Source organism: Oncorhynchus mykiss, chromosome Y, assembly GCF_013265735.2.
Source record: "Oncorhynchus mykiss isolate Arlee chromosome Y, USDA_OmykA_1.1, whole genome shotgun sequence".
NCBI classification, from domain to species: domain Eukaryota; kingdom Metazoa; phylum Chordata; class Actinopteri; order Salmoniformes; family Salmonidae; genus Oncorhynchus; species Oncorhynchus mykiss.
Window position 1 is genome coordinate 32851026 of NC_048593.1, and position 25319 is coordinate 32876344.

Consider the following 25319-nt stretch of genomic DNA (forward strand, 5'->3'; position numbering starts at 1 on the left):
TGGTCTGCGGTTGTGAGGCCGGTTAGACGTACTGCCGAAATCTCTAAAATTACATTGGAGGCTGCTTATGGTAGTTAATGAACATTCAAATCTCTGGTAACAGCTCCAGTGTACATTCCTGCTGTCTGCATGCCAATTGCATGCTCCCTCAAAACTTGATATATCTGGGGCATTGTGTTGTGGGACAAAACTGCACATTTTAAAGTGGCTTTTTATTGTTCCCAGCACAAGGTGCACCTGAGTAATGATTAATGCTGGTTAATCAGCTTCTTGATATGCCACACCTGTCAGGCGGATGGATTATCTTGGAAAAGGAGAAATGCTCACTAACAGGGATGTAAACAAATTCGCTTGCAGAATTTGAGAAAAATAAGCTTTTTGTTGTTGTTCATATGGAACATTTCTGGGATATTTTATTTCAGCTCATGAAACATGGGACCAACACTACATGTTGCATTTATATTTTGGTTCAGTATAGAATGAGAGTCTATTGCTTCTTTTGTGACAGTCTCTAACAAACACAAGACTGCACCTTTTGGAGATTGGACAGCACTGCCTGAAATGGCCTATGCATATTTTTACCATTAGCTTATAACATTACATTGTAAAACTTTTTGCTTGACACATTTTTGATTTGATGATGATGAGTGATTTTCACTGACAAATCGATGAGTCGGCAACACGGAAGTGACGTTTGATGCCATGCCATTGGTTGTTTCTTTGGTGACACATTTAAAATCCATTTGTCTACTCTCTTTAGCTACGGATATTGTTGAATCGTAAGTTATTTAGCTAAATATATTATATTATGTATCATTTTTGGTTATATAACATAACTAACGTTTTATGTAATAATTGTGTCATGATGAGTAAGCTATAGTAGCGCGCTAATAATCTCTAGCTAGTTAGCAACATAAATCTACAGTAGCTAGCTAGCTAACGGTAGCTAACTACATCACTCAGTATCTATCTACGTTTAACTGATGTAGGTCTGCTCCTGCTCTAATGAAAATATTTAGCTAACAACATAATGTGTTTCCCCCCTCTCACGAAGCCTACCAATGGATGGTTACAGTTTATCTATGCCTGGCCCTCACTCACCGGACTACCATGCCTCCCCAATGTCAGAACTCGCCAACTGCTTTACGGGACTCCGCGCCTTTCACACAGGGTAAAAGCTATTATCCTCGAACTACATTAGTTGGCTAACTGATTTCAAGTGTGGGTGGCTATCTGACACTCGAGGGAAAAGCTACCGGACACTCGTACTCTCCAATGATCATGTGCCATGTTTACATGGATTGTGAATAAGATTAGGCAAGGATTGAGAGTCCAAAATGCCTTGCAGAAATAAACCACACCCATGGCCTTTATACTACTATATTTACCCATGTGTATCTTATGCATTACTCAGTGACACTCCTCGGAGATGTCTGGACCTGTCCAACCTCAGCACTGGGAGTGTAGACGATGCTGCTGCACAGGGATCACCACACAAAGGTGAGCAATGCTTTTTACATACTGTAGGTATATTCAGTCACAACAACAACAACAAAACAACCCAGGGGGACACCCCAAAGAAAAATCAGAGGTGACAATGGCAAGGCAAAACTCCCAAGGTAGAAACCTTGGGAGGAACCAGGCTCCTCTTGACTGGGTAGAAGTTCAGTGTGACTATTTTATCTATGCTGGTGTGCAATGCATATTCTCTCCACCAATTTAGCTAGGTACTGTCGCAGAGGCTTTTCAGTTTCAGCTACTTTTTGCACCATTTTTAATTTCAGCTGACACTGCTTTTAAACTTTTGTTTGTCTTTGATTGTCATTGCATTTTTGAGCTCATCGCAACATATTGTTTTCACTCCGTCCTCACCATTTTTATTTGCACATTATTTCCTGCTGGTTTGCAGACAAGCCTACTTCTCCAGTGGCCTTGGACTCTCCTGCACCAAGGTACCAGGCTTATTCCTCTCACCTTCAAGAACACTAACTTGAAGCCTGTGTTTAAAATAAAAATGCCATTTAGCAGACACTTTTATCCAAAGTGACTTAGTCATGCATGCACATATTTTACGTATGGGTGGCCCCGGGAGTTGAACCCACAAACCTGGCATTGCAAACATTCTGCTCCAAACATTCTGGAAACACAAATATAATTGTTATCATTTGTGGAGGGATGAGTACCTGCTCCCCATGGGCCCTGTGGATGACAGTGGTACTGTGTTGCTACCTGCATCATCCAAAGTAATGTTCTCCTTTGTTCCCTGGAACAGTCGCATGAAGACGTTGCAGTCCTTCCTGGTAAAGAACAGACTAGATTTACTTTCCATATCAATGGGTTTTGTATGATTATCTCAGTGTGAGTTTAATTAACACACTCTTTCTTCTGTCTCTTAGCCCAGATTGCTGTGTAGCAGTCCAAAGCTTCACCCCAGTGAACGTCCATTCAGTAACAAGGAGAATGTGAGCGGATGTATTTTCACATTCAGGGTTATTTATGATTAGCTTATATTCACATGCAAATGCTGTCCAGTTTCTTCTACTACAATACCCTATTTCAATTGTGCCATCAGTGATTGCACCTCTCAAGGGCATATACTGTACAAGATTTTTGAACTAGGCAGTTAACCCACTCTTCCCCGGTAGGCTGTCATTGTAAATAAGAATTTGTTCTTAACGGACTTGCATAGTTAAATAAAAAGTGTCTAGTGACAGCTCTTTGTGGCTTATTCAATTATGGCCACTAGATGACAGTATGTGATTGCTCAATTTTCTTCACTTCTTGCTCTTGTATAGCCATGTGACTTCCAGACCTAGAGCAACAGCACTATGTGGGAACATTCATTGGTAACATTGTGGGAGGCAACCTGTCTTTCTAGAGACTACCTCTTGTTGCATGTAACAGAGAATTGGATGTGTTTTTTGAGGACTTACTCAACGCATACTCTCTCTCTCACCTGAATTACAATTACTGCATTGCTGTGTTTTTTTATTTTTATGTTTAGGTGGCCCCGGGGCAGAGAGCGCAGGGCAAGCCAGAGTGTTTGCTGCCTGCTCCAGACTCCCAGCTCCAAGGTGACGGTGAGCCCTGTGCCCTGGGGAGCCCCATCTTCCCTGCACCTCCCTCCCGAACCCAGCACTCCCCAGGGGATGCAGATGGATTCATGGAAATCCTGGAGCAGGAAGCTGATGAGGTGATTTGGGTCTCATAGACGGACGTCTTTACCTCTTGTCCCATTCTGTTAATCCATGTCACTGAACGGTTCATGCAGCGAGGTCTGCACCAGTGTGACTCCTGCTCCTGTATTCAATGCACGGTTCAATCTCGGTTGCTACATCTTTAATGCTTCCTACTACTACTTATGTTTTTTTTCTGTCTTACAACATGACTCCTTTCTTTATTTTGAATATCTCCACTGCCCTGCCCTTTCCTCATGTCCATTCTCTCCCCCAGGGTTCTATTGCTGTTGCCATGTCATGTAGCATGGCACAGTTGCTGTCTGAACCCCTCATGAACCAGGAAGTTGATCTCTCCTCTGTAAGTCTCCTCTTCTCACATCCACAAACTTGCAGTTGGTTTGAACTTAACTTGGGTGCGAGGAGTAACAGGACATGTACCTTCACTAGGTTTCAGTGTGTCGCCAGGGGGGACGCCGTCTCTTCCGATCCCCTTCCATGCCAGAGCGGTTGGCACGTCCACTGAAACGCACCTCCACCTCCCCCTCCCCAGCCAACCCCCGGCCACTCAAACGACACTGCACCTTCTCCTCCGTCTCAGAGGAGGTGGGAGAGGGAGACCAAGGGGCTGGAATCAACAATGATAGGAAGGTAAGGGTGGGTCAGGAGTGCTACGCTGTATATTGGTAGGGGAGGAGGGTTGTGAAAGCAGTGGGAGGGAGGGAGGGAAGAGGGTTGGTGAGGGGGGGGGGTTGTGAAGGTAGGGGTGAGGGAAGGAGGGTTTTGAAGGGGTGGGGGTTGTGAAGGTAGAAGGGGTGGGGGTTGTGAAGGTAGAGGGGGGTTGGGAAGGGGGGGTTGTGAAGGTAGAGGGGGGTTGGGAAGGGAGGGTTGTGAAGGTAGGAGGGTTGTGAAGGTAGAGGGGGGTTGTGAAGGTAGGAGGGTTGTGAAGGTAGAAGGGGTGGGGGAAGGAGGGTTGTGAAGGGGTGGGGGAAGGAGGGTTGTGAAGGTAGTTTATTTTCTGACTCGTATTCTGCTCACTAGCACCACCTGCATAAGAGGACCCACTCTTTGTGTGATGTGGAGCAGCATCTGGGTGGGGATGGGATCAATGCAGAACTCATTGGAGACTTCAGCAAGGTAGTATATTGAGACTACAACTAGTTATCCACACTAAAAACAGTTTCACAATCACATGGTCCTGTGAATTAAAATTACTGTTGCATTTTAGGTGCATGCCCTACCCACTGTGACAGGGAGACATCAAGGCTTGAAGTACATCACGGTTGACACAGTAAGCCCAATGATATGTAGTGTGCCAAACAGTGCATGTTACAGGAAGAGCAATTATATTAACAACAAAAAACGCAATTCTCTCATTGTCCCAGATGAGTGCTCTTCTGGAAAGGAAGTTCAGCTGTTTGGTTGAGTCTTTTGTTGTGGTGGACTGCCGCTACCCATATGAGTATCAGGGAGGACACATTAAGGTGAGAGATGAACAGAATAAGTCCCTGGACAGTTCTGACTTTTTATCTCAATGTGGGAGATGGTACTGAGTGTGTTCTTCTGAGGTAGTGTTATCCCTGACTTCACCTGCAGGGGGCGCTGAGCCTTCCCAACACAGACAAGGCAGTGGATCAATTGCTATCCCAGAGGCTAAAAGCCCACTCTCCTGATAAGAGGCTTGTGCTAGTGCTGCACTGTGAATTCTCCTCTGAAAGAGCACCCAGAACGTGAGACATGCAGATCTTTCAGTTGTGTGTGTGTGTGTGTGTGGTGTGAGTGAAATCAGCAGAAATTAGGCTTTTCTGCATGTATTCCATTTGAGATTAAGTCCTTCCTCATGAGTGTCCGTCTCACTCTGTAGGTGTCACCTCCTGCGGAGTGTGGACCGCAGTATGAATGAGTACCCAGCCCTGCACTACCCTGAGCTCTATGTCCTCAAGGGTGGCTACAAAGACTTCTACCACTCTCACCAGGTATGGACCTGACAATACAGAAATGGACTGTGGTCTGTTGGGCTAGGCTGTAGCCAGTTTATTTCTCACTCCCCTGGTCTCCTCTGTCTGTGTGTCTGTTAGGAGCACTGTGAGCCCCAGGCATACTGCCCCATGCACCACGAGGACCACAGAGAGGAGCTTCTGCGGTGCCGCACACACAGCAGAGCCTTGGCCGAGGAGCGCCGCAGACGCCACCACATTCATACTCTCGTCAAACTCTGAGGCAGTCATGTTTGGGGGGGGGGGGGGGGGGTGCCAGGAGAAGAACAGCAACTCAGAGGGACAGCTGAGTCAAAACGGTGGCCTAGAGATTGTCAATTAAATTATCTTTGTCAAAAGAACATATGTGATAACAAATTGGCTTTTTGTTGTTTGATAGCTTTCCAAATATAACCTTTTTCATATGCTGCCATGGAAACTGTGCATATGATCACTGCTGCCTAGTTTTGTCTATTTTCTTTGGATGGCCATGAATAATAACAACACTGTCCATGCATATTCATTACTGCCTGCCAGTTGAACAGGATATGTAATCCACTAATCTCACTGTAGTATCTTTTAATTACAGTAGAGTCCACCGGTTAAGGGCTTTCATTTTTCAGCTTTTGATATGGTTTTAATTTCATTTCCACCTTGTAGAGCAGAAAGGGTGGCATTATTTCCAGTGTCAATCATGGATATATATTTGTATTATTATTGGGGATCATGAATCATGATTTTATTTTAACTGTTCTGAATAATACTTCTTCTTTTTTTTACCAGGGTGAATGACCTTGGAGTTTAGGTTTAATGTTTGTTAATTAAATAACTCAGTTTTTAATGTTTTGATTGTCAGGTAGTTGAAAATGTAATTGCTGCATTAACAATGATTTATAATTAAAAAAAACACACAACAAAATGTAACTATTTTAATGGGTATCATATGAAATGGTCCCTGGACTATAGAAACCATAACATAATAGAGAAAAATCTTGAGTGGTATTTTTGAAGAAGCTTTGTTGTGTGAATATGCTTAGTCCTGATCCCTCCCTGCCAGTGCTGCAGGTGTGTCTAGTTTGCAGCTGTGATTCCTCCCCCAACACAGCTGGGTTAACTCTATGACCCTCTCTGTTAAAAGCTCCTCCCCCTCTTCTTTGCACAGCAGCTGTAATGCCGGAACTGTGGGATTTCACAGGCCCCAGAAAGTGGGATCTGGCTATGCTGAAAGCGGATAGGGTGGGAATGGCCATGATTCAGACTTCAGACCTGTCCCAGGAGGAATGAAGTGGTGCTGGCTGTTGGAGTGGTGGGCCTTTTGGCAGTCAGAACTTTTTGTGGGTTTTTAATACCACCTATGGGGCTGCCTACATACTCCGATCTCTGATTGCTGCCAAAAGTCACTGGCAGCAACAACTGGCTAGGCAGTCAGAGGACGGCCTTGTTGAGTGGGGAGATGAGGATATTGGTGGAAAGGATTGTCAATTATGAAATCGCATGTTATCAACCTTTATTTCCAATTGGGGGTCTCAAGATGCAGCTTTCAAAAGCCACCTGCTCAACAAAATCATCCTGAAGGCTACCATGACTGTCTGTCTAATAGTGCTTTTTGGCATAGTGTAATGTATGGAATATACAAGCTGAGTACCACTGAGCCAATGGATTTTGAGAGTTGCTTAATCCCTGGTCCACATGCCCTGCAGTCCAGAATGGAGCAGTAGGGAAAGGGAAGTGATTCATTCCATTTTATTAAAGTGGCATTATTACTGTGGCGGTGATGGAGAGATTAGTTGTCCATCAGCACAATATGCAGGAAGCCCAGTTGAAAAGCCCAACTGCTAACAGTGAGAGGAAATCCAACCTAATAGCTGACTACAATTTGCTATTTTTTTCTTTTTTTTTCTGCAGGGTCTAATTACATTTCAATAGAGAAGGACATCATGTTTGTAATAATTGTAAGATGTATGTAAGATTTTATTATGGCCTCTGCCAAGAGGTTCAAGCCCTGCTCTTTGCTGTTACACCTCAATCACTAGTTGATTGGTGGCAGTGGTGTGATTAATCCTGTATGGTAGTTCCACCTCAAAAAGCACAAGAAAAAGTATTTACACACCCTTCATCTCAGATTGTTCTGAAATTGTTTCTGTTAGAAACCGATAAAGATTATCATTCCTGCAACATTTTTTTGTTGAAATATAACTTTCTCTGATAAATTAAGCTAATTCATTGTGCCCAAATTGGCCATTTTTAATTTATAGGATTCATATAATATTCAAATATTATAGTACCTAACATCTGATTTGGACCACACTTTTTTTCTAACAATGAGTTAGACAGTCCAGAAGAATCCAAAGAAATGGTCAAAAACCACCCATGGAATCTCCCATACCCCATGTCAATCACATCTCAAAAATGAATATATCGTCTCGGTTCTCTGTTTGGCAAGTAGTATAGAGCTGTGGCTCTGAGTCTTGTTTCTTCATACTATGTAATGCATTCGTAGTGAATTTGGTGATGTGTCGTCGTCCCGTCCCCGTCCCCAGTCATTGAAGCTGTTGGATTCAATACTCTGAGCCACAGCAATGGACAACGATTACAGGTAACTTATGAGATATTTTGTAGTCATGTGGCGCGAGTTGGAACCAGTGTTTTTATGGATCAAACGTGCCATATAAATTGACATTTTGGATATATATATAACAACGGAATGAATTGAACAAAAGGACCATTTGTGATGTTTATAGGACATATTGGAGTGCCAACAAGAAGCTCGTCAAAGGTAAGGCATGAATTCTATCTTTATTTCTGAGTTTCGTGTCGTGCCTGGTGGGTTGAATTATGATTGTCTTTGTTTTATGGGGTGCTATCCTCAGATAATAGCATGGTTTGCTTTCGCCGTAAAGCCTTTTTGAAATCTGACAGCGGCTGGATTAACAAGAAATGTATCTTCAAGATAATGACTCAAGTAAAAGTGAAAGTCACCCAGTAAAATACTACTTGAGTAAAAGTATTTGGTTTTAAATGTACTTCAGAACAAAAGTAAATGTAATCGCTAAAATATACTTAAGTCTCAAAAGTAAAAGTATAAATAATTTCAAATTCCTTATTAAGCAAACCAGACGGCATGATTTTCTTGATTTAAAAAAAAAAATTCATGAATAGCACACTTCAACACTCAGACCTAATTTACAAACAAAGCATTTGTGAATTTGTGTTTAGTGAATCTGCCAGATCAGAGGCAATAGGGATGACCAGGGATGTTCTCTTGATAAATGCATGAATTAGACAATTTTCCTATCCTGCTAAGCATTCAAAATGTTACCAGTACTTTTGGGTGTCAAGGAAAATGTAAGGAGTAAACTGTACATTCTTTTCTTTAGGAATGTAGTGGAGTAAAAGTAAAAGTTGTAAAAAATATCAATAATTAAGTACAGATATCCCAAAAAATGACTTAAGTAGTACTTTAAAGTATTTTTTACTTAAGTACTTTTCACCATTGGCCAAAATAGTTGGGATTAGGGGAAGGGTTAGCTAACATGCTAAGTAGTTGAAAAGTAGCTACAAAGTAGAAGTAGTTGATAAAATGCTAAAGTTGTCTGGTGAGATTCAAACTCCCAACCTTTGGGTTGCTAGATGTCCCTGTTATACGCCCACCTTGACCAACAACTCTACTTTAGTTTTTGCCTTAAGTGACAATCTGTCTCATGCAACCATACCAAATGTAACTTATCATACAAATTTGATTGTCCCGGATTTACATTTACTATATTACGTCTAGTCTATGAGACCAAGCTGCACATCGGGGTATGGCTATTCACACTTTTTCTGTCTGTGTATTACATTTACTTGGGGGCCAATCACAACACTGCTTGATGTTTGAGATGCGCCATGCAGTCTGACTAATCTATTTTCAACTCTTGCAACCGCAACTACGGACGGACGACGCAAGGCGACATAAGTGCAATTGATAATTATTCAAAACGAATTCAAGTGGACTGGCCTCTGTGTCGCTTGACAGCTTCTAGAAACTTTGGAGGGACATTTTTCTAAATTGGTGGAGACACAAGACCACGGAACGCTTGCACGGGTTTTTGAGTATTCTTGACCACTGCAGGCTAATCAAAATATACATGTAATTTATTTTACTGCCACCCTCTCTTAAAAAAAAAACACGTGACAACTGCAATCACTGCATTCCTGCGAGTCCAGGTTTAGGAATTGTCACACATTTGCAAGTATCGGCTACCTTGTTTCAGTCGATCCTGGGACAAACGCGGTGTGGCTGGATGTTGCAGGCGGTGGGTCAGTGAGCGCGAGGACCAAGTACCTCTACGAAGTCCCCAACTCCCGACCTATCTTACCTGATGCCGTGCATGATGATTGTCCTTGGAATACTTATGAATGTCCTCAGTCATGGTAAGCGAAATTCGACACACTCATCCACAAATAGTATTTTTTTTTTTTCTCCATCTTGCACTTGTGTATTCTGAATTGATTAAAAATTACCCAGCGCATTTTGCACTTCAATGTGCACCTCGTTGAGAAAATCCAGTCTCTCCTAAACTGTTACGCTGTAAAAGCCTTTAACACCATTTCTGGTTGTCTGTCACTTTCGAATATAGGGGTTCAACCGACGGACAGTCGGTCAGGGGACTTCTTTTTTCTAAGGGATCTCCAGAGATCATAATTGCGGTGCTTCTATTTCCAAATATAGCAGGTCAATGGTTCAGAAAGCACTCATTGGATGAGACAAAAAGTTAAATAGGCTACAATGGTTTTACTTGACTTTTTAACAATGCAGGCCTGGCTAGAGTATTGACAATCCTTTATAGTAAGACGATATGAATAATTTACAGTAGGCTAGGCCGATTATTAGTCTTAGCTAAACCAATATCAATTTAATTAAGCCCATCAATTTAATTTAAGCCCAGTTTATCAATAAGCTTTATAATTTGTACTCTTTTTAGGAGCAATATGGATAAGTGTTACATGTTTTTTAAATGTTTTTATTGCAAGTCACTTAAGAATTGCATAAAGTGTTGTCCTTAGTTTCAAGTTCATGATGCCTATACAAAATTCCATTCACTATTGTGCCCATTTTAATTTAGCATATTCCATGTCTAGGAAACTCATGTATGTGTCCCCTCTTTCTATTGGTGACAAATGAGCTATATATTTTATTGCTGGTCCTATAAAACGTCATCTTTCATACCAAGACTCTGTACCTGAAACGGAAGCACTTAAATCAAGGCATGCGAGAGAGCGAGATGGGGTGATCTATGGTTATAGATATAGTTATGACCATAGCTCGATGACATCATTTTGAAGGTTTATCCTGCCCTTATCCTTAAACAACCACACAGGAACAAGTGTTCTGTCTCATCCTTTAACCGTTTTACACTGCTTTTCTGTCTTGTTCTCATGGCGTTGTTTTACTGATCTAGATAGATACCAGATAGATATCAACATTATACACCTACCTTAGTTAATTGTGATTTATTGGAAAAAAAACACTGGCTTGCTCTTCCAAGACAAATTCTCACAAAGGTGTGAGCCAGAAGGCTGGTATAATTAAGCAATAAGGCCCGAGTGGGTGTGGTATATGGCAAATATGTTATGTATGAAGCAACGCAGAGTGCTAGGACACTGCCCTTAGCCGTGGTATATTGGCCATATATCACAAACCCAGAGGTGCCTTATTGCTATATTATAACCTTGTTACCAACATAATTAGATTAGTAAAAATACATGTTTTGTCAAACACATGGTATATGGTCTGATATACCACGACTTTGAGCCAATCAGCATTCAGGGCTCGAACCACCCAGTTTATAAAACAATTTAACTGCATTCTGCCTGCTCTTATTGTATTGTGACTTAGTCAGTTGCACAACCTAATGCATTCAACCGAAATGTGTCTTCCGCATTTAACTCAACCCCTCTGAATCAGAGAGCAGTTGTTGGAGTTAACTGCCTTGCTAAGGGCAGAATGACAGATTTGTCCACCTTGTGGATTTGAACCAGCAACCTTTTGGTTACTGGCCCAATGCGCTTAACCACTAAGCTACCTGCCACCCCAAAACAAACTTACTTGGTAGCACTGCTATCAGGTGCTTGCCAGACTGATCGTTTAGATTGTGGCTAAAAATACAGCCCTGTGAAGAATGCATTATAATGACCCAATAAATCATCATAAATCACATCCCTTCAACATTCACATATTTCAATCAGAGTATTCAAATTGCTGTGTTTGTTCAGGACGTTTCTCTTGGAATGATTACAATTTGTCTTGAACAATAAACCATGTTGTCATTGTTCTTTGATCTGGTCATCAGTCACTACCCTACTCTGAGATCAATATAATAAAGTTAGAAGTATGCTTGAATCAAAGTTAGAATCCCTCCAAACGGGAAGGCACGTCACCGTGCTTCGACTAAACTCAGCCCCCACATCCCGGGCTGTGCATTCCCATTGGCCATGGCCACCATCCCACTTCTGATGCCAATATTTCTTTTTTATTTCACCTTTATTTAACCAGGTAGGCAAGTTGAGAACAAGTTCTCATTTACAATTGCGACCTGGCCAAGATAAAGCAAAGCAGTTCGACACATACAACGACACAGAGTTACACATGGAGTAAAACAAACATACAGTCAATAATACGAGAGATCCTGGTTTGAGTCCAGGCTCTGTCGCAGCCGGCCGCGACCGGGAGACCCATGGGGCGGGGCACAATTGGCCCAGCATCGTCCGGGTTAGGGGAGGGTTTGGCCGGCAGGGATGTCCTTGTCCCATCGCGCACCAGCAACTCCTGTGGCGGGCCGGGCGCAGTGCACGCTGACTTGGTCGCCAGGTGCACGGTGTTTCCTCTGACACATTGGTGCGGCTGGCTTCCGAGTAAAGTGGGCATTGTGTCAAGAAGCAGTGCGGCTTGGTTGGGTTGTGTTTCGGATGACGCACGGCTCTCAACCTTCGCCTCTCCTTAGTCCGTACGGGAGTTGCTGTGATGAGACAAGACTGTAACTACCAATTTGGATACCACGAAAAAGGGTCAAAAGTAAAAAGAACAAAAATTAAAATAAAGAATAACCTCACAACACTACCACCTTTGTTAACAAAGTCCTGCTCCACAAACTTCAGACTTCCCTAACATCACTGTTAAGATTTGAAATGACCCGTTCACAGGGTTGGTTAACTTTGGAGACTCCTTTGGTGTCTGGAGAGGAAGGTATCTTCCTTGCACCTTATGTTTGGAATGATCGACAATACACTTAGGGGATATTTTTACTGAAATATGTGTCAGTTTTTTATGATTATGTTTGCTTTTCTTATGTATAATAATGTTGATTTTATTGTGTATATGAATGTGTAGTTTTAATGAGTATATTGTATTTTGATGTGTATTGTGGTGCTGTATAGGGCTTATCTGGAAAAGAGACCTTATCTGGAAAAGAGACCTTGGTCTCAGCAACGACTCCCTGTCAAAATGAAAGGTTAAATAAAAATACAGTACGGTCAGAACAACACTACCACCTCAGTACACCATCAGAATAACAACACAACAACACTACCACCTCAGTACACAGTCAGAATAACACCACAACAACACTACCACCTCAGTACACAGTCAGAACAACAACACAACAACACTACCACCTCAGTACAGTCAGAATAACACCACAAGAACACTACCACCTCGGTACACCATCAGAATAACATCACAACAACACTACCACCTCAGTACACCATCAGAATAACACCACAGCAACACTACCACCTCAGTACAGTCAGAATAACACCACAACAACACTACCACCTCGGTACACCATCAGAATAACATCACAACAACACTACCACCTCAGTACAGTCAGAACAACAACACAACAACACTACCACCTCAGTACACAGTCAGAATAACACCACAACAACACTACCACCTCAGTACACTGTCAGAATAACACCACAACAACACTACCACCTCAGTACACTGTCAGAATAACACCACAACAACACTACCACCTCAGTACAGTCAGAATAACACCACAACAACACTAACACCTCAGTACAGTCAGAATAACACCACAACAACACTACCACCTCAGTACACCATCAGAATAACACCACAACAACACTACCACCTCAGTACACAGTCAGAATAACACCAAAACAACACTACCACCTCAGTACACTGTCAGAACAACAACACAACAACACTAACACCTCAGTACAGTCAGAATAACACCACAAGAACACTACCACCTCAGTACACCATCAGAATAACACCACAACAACACTACCACCTCAGTACACAGTCAGAATAACACCACAACAACACTACCACCTCAGCACACCATCAGAATAACACCACAACAACACTAACACCTCAGTACAGTCAGAATAACACCACAACAACACTAACACCTCAGTACAGTCAGAATAACACCACAACAACACTACCACCTCAGTACACCATCAGAATAACACCACAACAACACTAACACCTCAGTACAGTCAGAATAACACCACAACAACACTAACACCTCAGTACAGTCAGAATAACACCACAACAACACTACCACCTCAGTACACCATCAGAATAACACCACAACAACACTACCACCTCAGTACACAGTCAGAATAACACCACAACAACACTACCACCTCAGTACACTGTCAGAACAACAACACAACAACACTACCACCTCAGTACAGTCAGAATAACACCACAACAACACTACCACCTCAGTACACCATCAGAATAACACCACAACAACACTACCACCTCAGTACACAGTCAGAATAACACCACAACAACACTACCACCTCAGTACACTGTCAGAACAACAACACAACAACACTACCACCTCAGTACACTGTCAGAATAACACCACAACAACACTAACACCTCAGTACACCATCAGAATAACACCACAACAACATACTGTAAGTGTGTCTTGTCAATATCTCTTAAAGTCAAACCTGTTACAGAAAAGTAGACTAACATAAGCAGCAGCAGCAGTGTGTCCATCGTATCCGATGAGGACTTCCTTTGTGTCTATTTGTTGGTGTTGTTAAACAGTGATCTGACTGCATTCATACAGGCAGGCCAATTCTGATCTTTTTTTCCCACTAATTGGTCTTTTGACCAATCACATCAGATCTTTAAAGATGATATATTTTTCTGAGCTGATCTGATTGATCAAAAGACCAATTTGTTTAAAAAAACATCTGAATTGGGCTGCCGGTCTAAACGCAGCCGTAGTGACTAAAAATCCCATCCGTAAACCCCTTTGTCTATCGCAGACAGGACATGTCAAATCTTGGTTTGGTGGGGCGCGCACACACACACACTGTGATACGATTACTTCACTGCACGCTACCAGGAGCCATGTACAATATGCACTAATCTCTGGAGATTGATACACAGAATGATGTCACCTTTAAAGAGTGCCATCAAAGACTTCTTGGACACCACTGAGTCACAAACTGGGTGGCAGCTGGCAGTAATGTTGACATGATGTGTAAACCAATAAATGCAGATGTTTGAAAATGAGTTAACCAGTAGAGAGAAAAAGACATACAGTCAGTCAGGCATTCAGTCGATAGAGGGAACGTTTGCGTGTGCATTTTGTTGATAACCTTGATTTGGAACTCCAGGAGCAGATGGCACAGAGCTCTATCCATGGTTGGGAGGGTAGCCCAGAGTGGCTGTGTGTGTGTGTGTACCTTGTGTGTGTGTCTTGCATTTGTATGTGTTTGTGCGTCAGGTGTTTTCTGAGAGATGTTTTGCCATCTTTGCGTGTATGTATTTGTGCACATCACACACTGCTCACAGTTTTGGCCTAGGTGAGTATTTGTGCGCTCTTGTGAGTGTGTGCCAGTATTTGCCTATGTATGACCCCCCCCCCCCCCCCCACAAGATGCACCCTACATTCCCTGCCCTATCAAGGTTTGCTGTAATGTCTTGGCCAGTCTTATTAAAACCACAAGTCTTGTATGTATAACACTTACAAGAGCACAAGACCAACTTCCACAAATCCCAGTAGATGTATTTTCATGTTTCTTTTCATCTGACTTATCATTGCATATTTCCTCCCCTTTTTTTAAAGGCCGTTAGGAACACAAAGTAAAGGAGTAATTATATTTTTACCCTTCCTCTTATCTGTCCCTCTTATCTTCATCCTTCCGTCTTTGTTTGTCGGTATGAATAAGCAAATAGGCCATCTTGGCTTTGCCTGTAAAATAAAATGAATGATCAGTGATTTCAGGATGCTGTTTTCTTATTCATTCAATCATCTTTCAACGTCCTTATGGTTCAGGTCAAAATGACAAAAGAAATGATCTACCTTTGTGTATATGTCTGCAGGTTTAATGACTTTACTTTGCTTTTCTTTTTGAAACAAACTAACTCAACTCACCCCTAGGTATTTGAAGGCTTGCTATAAGAGGAAGGACTGCTTGTTCTGCTCATTATTGTATATCTATGTCTTTCCCCACGACAAAGAGTTGTTATTGAAACCTCATACTGGGCCGACCTTGTAGCCCTGTGATATGTCAACCCCGGGAGTGGGAACCTCTGAAGTGAACCCTCCCAACGTGTTTGTCATCATCACCACTTTACAGAGTTCACTAAAGTTGGGCGAATTTCTTTCATTTTGTTTTTCTTTCACAGTGTGTTTGTAGCTGTTATTATCCAATAGTCAACCCTCAATTACCCCAGAACAACAAGGCTGATGTGCACTGAGAATATTAGATCCTGAAACTCCTCCAGTGTTTCCATGTTACCAAAATGGTTACCAAAATGCCTCCTAAGGAATTGTTGTAGACGAGAGAAGCTAGATGGTGGAATCCACAGGTTGCAGAACTACTCCCCTTTTCAATTTTTATTTAATTTATTTCACCTTTATTTAACCAGGTAGGCTAGTTGAGAACACCTTTATTTAACCAGGTAGGCTATTTGAGAACACCTTTATTTAACCAGGTAGGCTAGTTGAGAACACCTTTATTTAACCAGGTAGGCTATTTGAGAACACCTTTATTTAACCAGGTAGGCTAGTTGAGAACAAGTTCTCATTTACAACTGCGACCTGGTCAAGATAAAGCATAGCAGTTCGACACATACAACAACACAGAGTTACACATGGAATGAACAAAACATACAGTCAATAATACAGTAGAAAAAGAAAACAAAGTATATATACAGTGAGTGCAAATTAGGTCAAATAAGGGACTTAAGCATGCCTATTTAAGATGGTGAAGAAGGCACTTTTAAAGAATAACCAGGCATCCTCTACTGTCGGGATGAGGTCAATGTCATTCCAGAATACCCCGGCCAGGTTGATTAGAAAGGCCTGCTCGCAGAAGTTTTTTAGGAAGCGTTTGACAGTGATGAGGGGTGGTCGTTTGCTCGCAGACCCATTACGGATGCAGGCAATGAGGCAGTGATCGCTGAGATCTTGGTTGAAAACAGCAGAGGTGTATTAGGAGGGTGAGTTAGTTAGGATGATATCTATGAGGGTGCCCGTGTTTACGGATTTGGGGTTATATCTGGTAGGTTCATTGATAAGTTGTGTGAGATTGAGGGCATCAAGCTTAGATTGTAGGATAGCTGGGGTGTTAAGCATGTCCCAGTTTAGGTCAACTAGCAGCACAAGCTCAGAAGATAGATGGGGGGCAATCAATTCACATATGGTGTCGAGGGCACAGCTGGGGGCAGAGGGTGGTCTATAGCAAGCGGCAACGGTGAGAGACTTGTTTCTGGAAAGGTGGATTTTTAGAAGTAGAAGCTCAAATTGTTTTGGTACAGACCTGGATAGTAAGACAGAACTCTGCAGGTTATCTTTGCAGCAAATTGCAACACCGCCCCCTTTGGCAGTTCTATCTTGTCGGAAAATTTTATAGTTAGGAATGGAAATGTCAAGGTTTTTGGTGGTCTTCCTAAGCCAGGATTCAGACATTGCTAGGACATCCGGATTGGTGGAGTGTGCTAGGGCAGTGAATAAAACAAACTTAGGGAGGAGGCTTCTGATGTTAACATGCATGAAACTAAGGCTTTTACGGTTGCAGAAGTCAACAAATGAGAGAGCCTGGGGGATGGGAGTGGAGGTAGACACTGCAGGGCCTGGATTAACCTCTACATCACCAGAGGAACAGAGGAGGAGTAGGATCCCGCTGTGACTAGTCAGTGTAGTTTTTTTTTGTGTGTTTAACTTACTGTGTATGGGTAAGAATGGATGAATAAATACATGTGTGTGAACTTCAAATGATGTGGAACAGTGTATGTGTTGATATGTGGTTTGTGGCTGCTCTTATGACATTAACCTCAAGCGGGTCACTGAGCTAGAAAGCCATCAGCTTTGCCTCACAAATTCTATAACTCGCCCCACTGAGAAATCAATAGAGTGCATTAAGCCTTACTTATCACAGGTATTCATCTCTCCTCCTCACTCTTAAGATTTTCAGTCCTTTCCTCTTACGCCTTACCTTTCCCCCATCACACCCCTCCCTCCCTCCACCCATTTTGTCGTCAGTGAAACTGCCCAATGTAGCGTGGCGACTGTTCATCATTGTGTCAATAAAGAACGCTCAAGTCATTATCATAATGATCACTTCTCTGCCTGACAAGATTTAACCGAGCTGGTCTGTACCTGATATGGGTTGTAATGATGTGTTTGTGTATTAAGATAGGCCCTCTGAAACAAAAGTTGCTGATGGTGTCTATCTTGGGCCTGGTCAGCCTTAGGGAGCGTACATGCTGGAGTGGAGAGTAATGAACAAACCACTGTCCATAATGGAGATTACTGGCAGGCTGTTTAATTGCACAACCTAAGCCGGGGGCAATGCCTGCTTTTCTGTGATTCTACTTTATTATGAGGTGTGTGTGTGTGTGTGCCACATCTCCTAATACTCCTCATCCACCACATTTTTCACGGGGACATGAACATGGCAGTAGCTAAAAGACAACAATAACAATGTCTTCTCCAAATTGACGAGTTAAACTCTTTGGGAATTAATGTTCTTCACGTTTCAATTTATTCAATAACTTCTCTCTGTAACCAGAAGACTTTGAAAAGGGCAGCGCTCTCATCTGTATGAACATGCTGGCTGCCCCACAGGACTCCATATTCCCCAACCTATCAAATGAGCTTAGAATGCATGTGATTTATTCCACTGACTGTGCTTTATTAGGACATATATGGCATTTTAGATGTTCATAAAAATGCGCATTTTCCAGTTAGTTTAATATTAATGTATTTAAGTGCTTGGTGTCCTTAATATGATCCGTTACACTTACATTCTGGATCTCATTACCATATAATGTTACATGGCTCGTGGTCCTGTATCTTGGTGGGAGATCCAGAGTTTAAGCGCTTGCCTTGCCAGTCTCGTCTGCAAGGGTCCCCTGCCTGCAATGACGGACCGTATCCCTCTGGTTTTGATGTGTCTCCTGCCCGATTGAGATGTGGACCTCATGGGGCGTCTGTGATTGTAACCACACGCCACTGGAATCTGATTTCAGCTGTACTGTGCGCTCCCAGCCAGCATGGGCTTAATTGAAGCGTGTGACCATTTAATCAGGATGCCCCTTAGTGTGTGTGTGTGTGTGCGTGTAGGAGCGTGTGTGTGTGGGCCTATAGCTATATACATGGTTTGTTTGTTTGCAGGTATGTGTGGGTGTGAGCGAGAGAGAGAAAGAGTCTGAATAACATGTTGAATGAGGATATAGCTGCAAATCCGGATCCATTTGTAGTCGGACCTATAAAACCATCTGGGAAAAAGCTGCATTTGCCACCTGGCAAAAACTATTTCATCCCTACTATGAATGAGCTGAATTGAAGTTCCCCTTAACTGAAAATGGACAGTTGTGAATTAAACAATGTTGCTATCCACTCTTTTACTTAACCTCTTCAGTCTGTGACTCTGCCTGACCTTTATCCTGACAACTGATGGGGCTGTCAGTTCTTCACAGAACATAATCAATACTCTAGTGTTTTGTACACTGTCACTCGACTCCATCTCTGACGTGAGGCTCTTGCTTTTCACCAAATAAGCACTGAAGCTCTTTGTCAAACAGGTGCTAACTCACAGAACGAAACTGTAAAAATAGCTGGTCAGGACCACCGGTGACCAACTATAATCATGTTCCCCATCCTCCACCTCTTCCAGGCAGCGTGCTGTCAGGCTCCATAGACTGTCAGGAGGCTGAGCGAGGCTGTGTACAGGATCAGGACTGTACAGCAGTGTACAGGGTGCTGGAGTACTGTGCTGCTGAGGAGGCCGTGTCGCCCCTGGGCCCAGACGCCCGGGGAGAGTGTCTGGAGGCCCAGAGCGCCCTGCAGCAGTACCGCCCCCTCCAGGCCTGCAAGTGCCAGCGCGGCTCCCGCCGGGAGGAGCTGTGCCTCAGGGTCTACTGGACTGTCAGATTTGCTGGTGAGTTTCACTGTGTGTGTTTTTTGTATTTTTATGTGTTTCATTGTATCTCTGTGTATGTGAGATGTTTTTCTCTTGAATGTCTTTGTGTTGTTGCTGCAGTGTATAATGAGTACGAGGTGTCTCCGTATGAAGATCTGGAGGTGGAGTTTGTGAGGCACATAGAGATGTCACGCATGGCCTCCATCATGGCAGGTACTGCTTCACACCCGTCACTACACAGCTTGCTCTTATTGGAACATCTGCCTCCTCGCTGAAAAATGACTACGACAGTCTGGGATGTCCAGAATCATTTATTTCATGATTTTTGTCTTCCTTTCTCTCTTATTCATTGGCCCTTTTTCCAAACCCCCACCTTCCTCCATTCTCCTCTCTGTTTTCTTCCTCTCCTCACCCTACCACTCCTCCCTCCACCCAGCCTCCTCTTTTCCTCTGGATGGGCAGAACCAGTGTCTGAAAGCAGCCCAGGACTGTGGTCTGTATGAGAAGTGTGGTTCTCTGAGGTCGGAGTATGTTGTAGCCTGCACCAAGCGGGCTCTGGGCTCCGACGGCAGCTGTAACAGACAGAAGTGCCACCGGGCACTGCGACGCTTCCTGGAGCGGGTACCAGAGGAGTACAGCTTCGCCCTGCTATTCTGTCCCTGCTCTGATGCCCTCTGTGGGGAGCGCCGGCGGAAGACCATCGTACCGTCGTGTTCCTATGAGGAGAGAGACAGCAAACCCAACTGCCTCAGCCTGCAGGGCTACTGTGCCAGGGATGAGCTGTGTAGGTGAGCTGAGCTGGTTGGGGAAACATGGTTTCTGGGAGGTGTGTGACATCAGGCTAAACTTTTCCACTCCACATTAAGTCCTGAATCGAGGCACATTAACAGTTATAATCACAATGCAAATAGGTTATAGAGTGTGAGGTTAGACAGAGGCGGAGAGGACTGGATGTATCTATTTCATCAACCATTTGAATGTTTGCAATCCTCTCAGCGCAAGAGGTTCAGACAAATAGTTACAGTACAAACAGTTCCAAGGTTTGAGTTCCCTACAGGGAAGAGGTTGTTCACTAATCTTCATCATTGATAACATCCAGAATAATAAGGACCAATGATACGTCGATAAGGCTCTGCGATGACTCAGGCTGCAGTGTTTTTATTCCACTGGCTACTCAGTGGTGTTTTGTATGGTTGAGTATGCCTGTGGAGCAGGTGAGAGGTGTTAATGTGACCTAGATGAGCATTATGAATACACAACTGGGTTTGACTAGCAGACTCTAAGTCCAAGTGTGCTTATCAAGTCAAATCAAATTCAATTTGTCACATGCGCCGAATACAACAGTGAAATGCTTACTTACAAGCCCTTAACCAACAATTAAGTTAAGAAAAATACCTACAAAATAAGAAATAAAAGTAACAAATAATTAAAAGCAAGTCTATATTCAGAAAATATGATACATATACATATACAGTGGGGAGTATTTGAAACACTGCAGATTTTGCAGGTTTTGCTACTTACAAAGCATGTAGAGGTCTGTAATTTGTATCATAGGTACATTTCAACTGTGAGAGACGGAATCTAAAACAAAAATCCAGAAAATCACATTGTATGATTTTTAAGTAATTAATTTGCATTTTATTGCATGACACAAGTATTTGATACATCAGAAAAGCAGAACTTAATATTTGGTACAGAAACCTTTGTTTGCAATTACAGAGATCATACGATTCCTGTAGTTCTTCACCAGGTTTGCACACACTGCAGCAGGGATTTTGGCCCACTCCTCCATATAGACCTTCTCCAGATCCTTCAGGTTTCGGGGCTGTCGCTGGGCAATACGGACTTTCAGCTCCCTCCAAAGATTTTCTATTGGGTTCAGGTCTGGAGACTGGTTAGGCCACTCCAGGACCTTGAGATGCTTCTTACGGAGCCACTCCTTAGTTGCCCTGGCTGTGTGTTTCGGGTCGTTGTCATGCTGGAAGACCCAGCCACGACCCATCTTCAATGCTCTTATTGAGGGAAGGAGGTTGTTGGCCAAGATCTCGCGATACATGGCCCCATCCATCCTCCCCTCAATACGGTGCAGTCGTCCTGTCCTCTTTGCAGAAAAGCATCCCCAAAGAATGATGTTTCCACCTCCATGCTTCACGGTTGGGATGGTGTTCTTGGGGTTGTACTCATCCTTCTTCTTCCTCCAAACACGGCGAGTGGAGTTTAGACCAAAAAGCTCTATTTTTGTCTCATCAGACCACATGACCTTCTCCCATTCCCCCTCTGGATCATCCAGATAGTCATTGGCAAACTTCAGACGGGCCTGGACATGCGCTGGCTTGAGCAGGGGGACCTTGCGTGCGCTGCAGGATTTTAATCCATGACGGCATAGTGTGATACTAATGGTTTTCTTTGAGACTGTGGTCCCAGGTCTCTTCAGGTCATTGACCAGGTCCTGCCGTGTAGTTCTGGGCTGATCTCTCACCTTCCTCATGATCATTGATGCCCCACGAGGTAAGATCTTGCATGGAGCCCCAGGCCGAGGGTGATTGACCGTCATCTTGAACTTCTTCCATTTTCTAATAATTGCGCCAACAGTTGTTGCCTTCTCACCAAGCTGCTTGCCTATTGTCCTGTAGCCCATCCCAGCCTTGTGCAGGTCTACAATTTTATCCCTGATGACCTTACACAGCTCTCTAGTCTTGGCCATTGTGGAGAGGTTGGAGTCTGTTTGATTGAGTGTGTGGACAGGTGTCTTTTATACAGGTAACGAGTTCAAACAGGTGCAGTTGATACAGGTAATGAGTGGAGAGCAGGAGGGCTTTTTAAAGAAAACTAACAGGTCTGTGAGAGCCGGAATTCTTACTGGTTGGTAGGTGATCAAATACTTACGTCATGCAATAAAATGCAAATTAATTACTTAAAAATCATACAATGTAATTTTCTGGATTTTTGTTTTAGATTCTGTCTCGCACAGTTGAAGTGTACCTATGACAAAAATTACAGACCTCTACATGCTTTGTAAGTCGGAAAACCTGCAAAATCGGCAATGTATCAAATACTTGTTCTCCCCACTGAATATATATATATATATACTGTATATATATATACATACATACATACAGGACAAATCGAATATTCAGAATAATATTGCAGCACCTCGAGTCTTTAGGTCAATGTTTTGAAAAATGTGTATTAAGAAACGTTGCGGGTGCTCACATGATTCCAAGCTTGAACGTTCTCCTCCTCTATGTTTTCCTGTGCTTCAGATTCTGCCTTTCGCTAGGTACTGCATCCAAAAACCATAATTGTAAAGACGCCCTCAGAAAATTACACTGCCAAGTTGCCAACCCAGTATTGGCACCCGTGTACAAATATGTTTTTCTCTTTTTGTGTGTTTGTGTATGGGTGTGTGTTTGTGTGAATGTGTGTGTTGGTGTGTGTGTGTGTCTATCAGATCTCGTCTGGCTGATTTCCAGCACAACTGCCAGCCCTCGTCACATTCTCCCTCTGGCTGCATGAGAGAGAGTGGAGCCGTCTGCCTTAAGGCCTACGCCGGGCTCATAGGTGAGCTGGAGAGAGAAAGGGATTGAGGGGGAGGCAGAAAGGAGATGGAGGGAGAGGATGGAAGAGGGATTAACAACACAAGGAAGGAACAATGTTAGAGAAGAAGTGCTGAGTTGGCTTCAAGGGCCTTTTAATCAGGTCATTGTTGTTAGCTTTTGCTAACCTTAAGGTGTAGGCAGGCACTCATTTCATTGCCAATTGGCTTGTTTGGCTTTTCATCATACGCTCCGAGTTTGTATGGAAGTCAGGTCTGCTGACACATCTCTGTGAACCCAACCTGCTCCTGTGTGTGTCTTTGTCAACCAGGCACCATCATGACCCCCAACTATGCCAACAATCTCAGTATGGACGTGTCCCAGTGGTGCACCTGTGAGGGAAGTGGGAACCAATGGCAGGACTGTCTGCGCATCATGAACATGTTCCACAGAAACGTCTGTCTGCGTGAGTCATACTCCCTCCCTCACCCACCCACAATGACACCCCCTACAGGCTGCTGCTGCAGCAAGAGCACTGGTCCTGTGAGCCTACTTGAAATCAGCAGATTACACAAATACATTAGCGGGCGGTCTGTAGCCCAGTAGCCCTAGAGAGCTGCTTACTTTTTCTGTATGGTATACTGTAGCACAGCGCTTAATTACAAATGTTGATGGACAGCGTTGTTAAATGAAAACGTTTTATTCACATATGATTTTACACATTGAGCATGCAACTGAGGTAAATAACGAAATAACTGAATTATTGCCAAGCCTTATTAAAGAGCAACTGCCCCTAAAAAACAACTTCTCGTATTGAAAAACGGCCTATGTGGCATCGATATGAGCCAGAAGTATTTATTCTAGTGTCAAAATGTACTACAAGTAGTAATTGGGTTCAATTTGGTCATAAAGTCTCGTCCAAAACTGAGATGTATAAGATGATAGAAAGAAATGGTATGTCACAGAATGAAGGGTACAGTAGCAGAATGAAGGGTACCGTAACAGAATGAAGGGTACTGTAGCAGAATGAAGGGTACCGTAACAGAATGAAGGGTACCGTAACAGAATGAAGGGTACAGTAGCAGAATGAAGGGTACCGTAACAGAATGAAGGGTACTGTAGCAGAATGAAGGGTACCGTAACAGAATGAAGGGTACCGTAACAGAATGAAGGGTACAGTAGCAGAATGAAGGGTACCGTAACAGAATGAAGGGTACTGTAGCAGAATGAAGGGTACCGTAACAGAATGAAGGGTACCGTAACAGAATGAAGGGTACTGTAACAGAATGAAGGGTACCGTAACAGAATGAAGGGTACCGTAACAGAATGAAGGGTACCGTAACAGAATGAAGGGTACCGTAGCAGAATGAAGGGTACTGTAACAGAATGAACGGTACCGTAACAGAATGAAGGGTACCGTAACAGAATGAAGGGTACCGTAACAGAATGAAGGGTACCGTAACAGAATGAAGGGTACCGTAACAGAATGAAGGGAATCGTAACAGAATGAATGGTACTGTAACAGAATGAAGGGTACCGTAACAGAATGAAGGGTACCGTAGCAGAATGAAGGGTACCGTAGCAGAATGAAGGGTACTGTAACAGAATGAAGGGTACTGTAACAGAATGAAGGGTACCGTAGCAGAATGAAGGGTACCGTAGCAGAATGAAGGGTACCGTAACAGAATGAAGGGTACTGTAACAGAATGAAGGGTACCGTAGCAGAATGAAGGGTACCGTAGCAGAATGAAGGGTACTGTAACAGAATGAAGGGTACCGTAGCAGAATGAAGGGTACCGTAGCAGAATGATGGGTACCGTAGCAGAATGAAGGGTACCGTAGCAGAATGAAGGGTACCGTAACAGAATGAAGGGTACCGTAACAGAATGAAGGGTACCGTAACAGAATGAAGGGTACCGTAACAGAATGAAGGGTACCGTAACAGAATGAAGGGTAGATGTTAATGTGAGTGTAGCGAAATCAATCAATCAATCAAATTTATTTTATATAGCCCTTCGTACATCAGCTGATATCTCAAAGTGCTGTACAGAAACCCAGCCTAAAACCCCAAACAGCAAGCAATGCAGGTGAAGAAGCACGGTGACTAGGAAAAACTCCCTAGAAAGGCCAAAACCTAGGAAGAAACCTAGAGAGGAACCAGGCTATGTGGGGTGGCCAGTCCTCTTCTGGCTGTGCCGGGTGGAGATTATAACAAAACATGG

General features: G+C 43.2%; 2 protein-coding genes across 2 annotated transcripts in view; both read left to right on the plus strand.

Annotated features, from left to right (window-relative positions):
- The first annotated feature begins 397 nt into the window (after positions 1-397).
- On the plus strand, positions 398-6071 carry LOC110510100 (M-phase inducer phosphatase 1-B). The gene is made up of 15 exons (XM_036967415.1): positions 398-779; positions 1055-1171; positions 1415-1500; positions 1910-1952; positions 2273-2300; positions 2397-2462; positions 3005-3193; positions 3454-3537; positions 3627-3827; positions 4218-4313; positions 4405-4467; positions 4562-4660; positions 4773-4906; positions 5041-5152; positions 5255-6071. Exons 1-15 carry the CDS (start codon positions 703-705, stop codon positions 5393-5395), a joined length of 1536 nt encoding a protein of 511 aa, XP_036823310.1. The 5' UTR covers positions 398-702; the 3' UTR covers positions 5396-6071.
- Positions 6072-9011: 2940 nt separating this feature from the next.
- LOC110510101 (GDNF family receptor alpha-4) overlaps positions 9012-25319 on the plus strand; it is a 32900-nt gene continuing 16592 nt past the window's right edge. The window contains exons 1-6 of the mRNA XM_021591432.2: positions 9012-9565; positions 19316-19579; positions 19682-19774; positions 19998-20349; positions 23013-23122; positions 23429-23563. Of these exons, the coding sequence (XP_021447107.1) occupies positions 9514-9565; positions 19316-19579; positions 19682-19774; positions 19998-20349; positions 23013-23122; positions 23429-23563 (1006 nt within the window). The 5' untranslated portion in view covers positions 9012-9513. The remainder of the gene's footprint in view (positions 9566-19315; positions 19580-19681; positions 19775-19997; positions 20350-23012; positions 23123-23428; positions 23564-25319) is intronic.